The sequence below is a fragment of the Salvelinus sp. IW2-2015 genome, unplaced genomic scaffold (genome assembly GCF_002910315.2).
Source record: "Salvelinus sp. IW2-2015 unplaced genomic scaffold, ASM291031v2 Un_scaffold845, whole genome shotgun sequence".
Classification (NCBI taxonomy): domain Eukaryota; kingdom Metazoa; phylum Chordata; class Actinopteri; order Salmoniformes; family Salmonidae; genus Salvelinus; species Salvelinus sp. IW2-2015.
Genome location: NW_019942627.1, coordinates 67,542 through 72,793, shown reverse-complemented (window position 1 = coordinate 72,793; position 5,252 = coordinate 67,542). Strand labels below are relative to the sequence as shown.

At 44.7% G+C, this 5,252-nt stretch overlaps 1 protein-coding gene across 4 annotated transcripts in view; it reads right to left on the bottom strand.

Moving 5' to 3' along the window:
- LOC112069003 (FSD1-like protein) overlaps positions 1 to 5,252 on the bottom strand; it is an 80,737-nt gene that overhangs the window by 21,880 nt on the left and 53,605 nt on the right. For 2 of the 4 annotated variants that reach the window (XM_024136255.2, XM_024136256.2), the window contains 1 exon segment: positions 2,506 to 2,538. The exons of the other annotated variants lie outside the window; for them this stretch is intronic. In XM_024136255.2, coding sequence (XP_023992023.1) covers positions 2,506 to 2,538 — 33 coding nt within the window. 4 annotated transcript variants of the gene reach the window in all.

Below are 5,252 nucleotides of genomic sequence, written 5' to 3'. Positions count from 1 at the left end.
TAACTTGGCATTGGCTACTGTAACTGTGGCATTGGCTTACCTGTAACCTGTGGCTATGGGCTATGTAACCCTGTGGCATTGGGCTACCTGTAACATGTGCATTGGGCTACTGTACTTGGCATTGGGCTACGTAACCTGTGGCATTGGGCTACTGATGTAGCATTTGAGCACCTGGATGTAGCATTGAGCCACCTGGATGTAGCATGGGCACCTGGATGTAGCATTGGGCACTGTCCTGTGGCATTGGCTACCTGGTGTAGTTGGCACCTGTAACTGTGGCATTGGGCTACCTGGATGTAGCTTGGGCTATCTGGATGGTAGCATTGGCTACTGGATGTAGCATTGGGCCATGTAACTGTGCAATTGGCTCTGGAATGTAGCATTGGGCTACCTGGATGTGGCTTGGGCACCTGGATGTAGCATTGGGCACTGGATGTAGCATCTGGGCACTTGGATGTAGCATTGCATGTAACTGTGGCATGGGTACTGGATGTAGCTTGGGCTCCTGGATGTAGCATTGGCACCTGTTACCTGTGGCAAATTGGGCTACTGGATGTACATTGGGCCACCTGGATGTTAGCATTGGGGGCTACTGGATGTAGGCATTGGGCCACTGGATGTAGCGCATTGGGCACCGGAATGTAGCATTGGGCCACTGGGAATGTAATGGGCCACCTGGATGTAGCATTGGCTTACCTGGGATGTAGCATTGGGCCACGTGGAATGTAGGCTTGGGCTACATGGACTGTAGCATTGGGCACCTGGATGTAGCATGGGCACCTGGATGAGATTGGGCCACTGGAGATGTAGCATTGGGCACCCTGGATGTCATTGGGCTACTGGATGTAGCATTGGGCTACTGGATTGTAGCATTGGGCCACCGTGGATGTAGATTGGGCTTCCTGGTGTAAGCATTGGGCTACTGGATGTATGCTTGGGCTACTGGATGTAGCATTGGGCCACTGGATGTAGCATTGGGCTACCGGATGTAGCATTGGCCTGTAACGTCGTGTTCGTAGCTCCCAGCAAACAAAACCTCAGATTGTTTTATTTCTTAAAGTCTTCAGGTTTTTGTGTGAACATGTTTAGGATCTTTTCAGCAAAGGTTTATTTTGTTGCTCGTTCAACCTCCTGAAATGGCTTGATATTGAAATCTGTGTGGTTCTGTGTGTGAATAACTTACTAGATGGAAGGTAAGCTTTTACCAACTCTTGATTTAGTCCAATATTGACATTTTGATTTGTGTCACTGGACATGGTTGCCGCCCACAAACAAGAAGAATGATTACATCTTATTCTGTCCTGAAAGCACTCCCTCTGTAGAGAACATCCTTAACTCTGTTTCTCCTTATTCATGTCTGAGAGAGCTCCATATGTAGAGAACATCCTTATCTGTTTCTTCTTATTCTGTGAAAGAGCTCATCTGTAGAGGGACTCCTAACTCTGTTTTCCTCTTATTCGTCTGAGCAGCTCATCTGTAGAGGCCTCTTTACTCGTGTTCTCTTTCTTAAAACCTTTTTATTTCCTCTCCTTCTAAGAATGGTGGCAAAATAAAATAAATGACCTTACTTCAGCCAAGCATTTGTGACAGAATAATTGTAGTAGAATCATGTGTAAGTTAGAATAATGTGTATTTAGAATCAATGTGTAGTTAGAAACAATGTGTAGTTAGAATCAATGTGGTTAGTTAGAATGCAATGATGTAGTTAGAGCACATCATTATTTTGTTTTTAACCCGTTCTTCCTGCTTGCAAAAATGGTTTTTTGGTGGTAACATTTCAGTGGTATAGCTGTAATATCCATGGTTTTTCATTCGTTCATATCATGTTTACCAAAACAAAACGATCACAGCCACGATTACAACAACGATCACAAACATGATTAAGTGCTCTAGGAAAAAAACCTAAGAGAATTAAGTCGTTTTAAATTAGGTTCTGCCTTATAAAGACTTCATAATGCCTTTCATCGCCTGTACATAGTGTTACAAAGATCTATACCGTATGCCATGCTTTATAAAGGGTTCATCAATGTGTATAACACCTAGTGAATTATTTTACATTTTACCTCTAATCAGAATCTAGGATTCATTCATCCTCCTTAGACGCAGGTTAGGGATTACACACTATGTCTGTCATGGTCTATGGCCCCTGAAGTAGCCTCACCCATGTCTACGAATCTGTAGTTTGCCACTGCTGTGAAGCCACAAAGTTATTTTAAAAAACTATGAAGTAGTCATTATGTAAGAGAACTCAACATTAATGCTAACAAACTAAATGAATTAAATACATAAGGTTAACTTGTTTTCACTGGTAAGACAAGTGGGCTTTTTTTATTTGCGACTCATTCACATTGATCAGCACACTAAAACGTACCTCCGGGGCAAGAATTCAGAATGAAAAGAAAATATATATCCAAGTCCCACGTAATAGTAAGAATCAGGTAGCCTAATGCTACATTCAGGTAGCCTAATGCTACATCCTACAGCTGAAAAGTCACACATGGTCACCTTGACATGTTCTTCAGATTGGTAAGATGAGCGCTGTTGACGAACACAAAGAAACAATACAAAAACAGCTGGTTAAAATCAAGACATTCTGTGGGAGTCATGGTGGAAGCTTGCTATTTAAAAAGACCCTAGAAGAGATTCCATTCAGCATTAAATAACATTATCCTACATTGTAGCTGAGAAAACCAACCATCAGTAAATGTTGTTCCACATCCAGAGACTACTACTCTCAACTCTCTCTTTAAAAAGGAGGGAGCTTCAGCCTACAATTGGGTTTTCAAGAACATTTTCTGACATTATCAATGCTGGAACTTTACAAAGTATAAATGTGTTTATCTCTTGAAGGAAATTACGCTTCAACCTGGCAGACAGCGTTTTTGACAGACAACGCTGCAAGGGGATACCCAAGATAGGACAGGAAGCCTTTTAATAAAACATGGGCCTGTAAAGTGTCCGGCTGCTCCTGACAAAAGGTCTCGTTCAAACCGCCCCTCAATAGCAGATAGACAACACAAGCCACCATGACCCAAACACAGAAGAATGTGACATCTAAAAATGGCACTTCAATTGGTAGCCTGGTCCCAGATCTGTTTGTGCAGTCTTGCCACCTTTTACTTTTTTGGTAGCCTGGTCCCAGATCTGTTTGTGCAGTCTTGCCACCTCCTCTGGTCTTATTTGTCACGCTAATGTGTCGATGACCAAAGGAGTTGGCAAGACTGCACAAACCAAATCTGCGACCAGGCTAGGTAATGACCACAGGAGTTGATTTAGAATTAAATCTCTCCCATGAATATTGGAATGAGATGTTCGACTAGCAGGTGTCCACATACTTTTGGGGTCATGTAGTGTATTTCGCAAATCATCCAGGAGATGCCGATGATTTTGTTACAACGCTGTGAAATGTMTGATGACCGAGAGAGACTGTTGTCTAGCAGCACACTTTAACAGCTGCGTCTCTGAAACCTCTTCTATGGTTGTCCCGCCAACTGACAGCTGGAAGGAGGGTCATTTTCTTCCTTCTCCTCTTCCTACATATTAGCATCGACTTTTTTGTATTTACCACTCATTTGTTTTGGTAAATAAATAACCTCTTTCAGCTGCCTTACATCATTTCCTGTTACATAGACAATGGTATCGTCAGCAAACACGGTTGCTATACAATTGGAGCGCACCAGAGGCAGATCCTTTGCATACAGCAAGTACATAATAGGTCCTAGGCAGCTGCCTTGTGGGACACCACAGCATACAGAATGAGGTTCAGAATAGGCACCATTTATGAATGTAAACTGCTTCCTGTTGACAAGATAGGACTGTAACCATCTCAATGAGGTGTTATCATATCCATAGTGACACAATTTCATCAACAAGGTCAACAGCAGCACACTCACAAGTTGACCATGGTCACGTGACCTGAGCCACTATTAAATCAACTGGAGCTGTTGCTGTCCAGTGATCCTTACGGTATGCACGCTGGTAGGCTGGGATCCTTACGGTATGCACGCTGGTAGGCTGGGATCCGCTGGTAGCCTGGGATCCTTACGGTATGCACGCTGGTAGACTGAATTGTGCACGTGTTGGCGGTGGCCAGGTTCCGCCTGGGTATTCTTTTCGCTCACTGCGTAGTGTTTTCTGTATTGTTTAGTGGAATTACCCATAGTGAAGGTGTAGCGCCTCCGCTAGGTGTTTTCCGGCTGGGTCTTGTTTTTTTGGCTGGGCTTTTCTTGCGCGAGGGTCAGTGTTCCTCGCTGGTAGGTCAATCTTCTTCAAGGAGGAGCTTTATTTGGACTGCTCCCCTGGGTATGGCGTTCTGGGATCCACTCTACTGGTATGAAAACCATTCTACTGCTGTAGGCTAGAGTTTTTTGAGACTGAATTCTTTTAGTTTGGTCAACTGCACGCTCGGTGCTGCTTTGGAGGAACATTTTCTTTAAGGATAATGTTTGACTAGGGGCTGGTAGAGCTGGGGATCGTTCACGAGTAGAGTGGTCAAATACAGTAGGTTTTATAGGCTCGGTCAATCAGCTTACGGTATGGAGCATGTGTTAGACGATCCTTAGCTACTGTATCTGGTACTTAGGGCGACGACGGATCGCTGGTTTGTCCAAGAATGTACGTGAACCAGTCTGGTTTTAGTTGTCGATTTTTCCATCTACTATCCGGTCTGCACGCGTTGGGGCTAGGTTACGTCCTGTATAGCTTGACAAGGCATGGTAGGTTCTTAATATTATTCTGGTCCGGCTATGGTTCCTCAACGCTGGTAGGTGGCTTTGAATGCGCCTGTACGTTCTATAGCATCGGCTGAGTAGGTTGCGTGTAGTATTTTTGAGTAGGTGCTGTAGGGATGCGGGCTGGTCGCTGTATCGGTATGTAGGCTGGTAGCAGGTAGAAACCGTGACGGATCTGCTATACGCTGTAAAGGTGTCGGTCTGCCCGTGGTTGAGGCTTTGATCGGATAGGCTGTAAAAGTATGGCAGGGCTGTTGGGTCCTCCGTCAGTATGCAGCTGGTAGGTAGGCCTTGGACTGTGATTCCCGGTAAGTGGCACGGTCGTGGTAGAGGTTAGCTGTAGGTCTAAAGCGCTTAGGCTGGTAGGTTGTGCTTGTCAGGTTCTGACAGCTTAGAGGTGACACGGTCCTGTAACGTGGTTTCATGTTAGGTAGCCTGTCAAGGGTCTGCCTGCTGGTAGGGTTTTGACTGTCACGGTATGGCACGACTGGTAGGCAGTCAGGTGTCTGGGGAATAATTTTA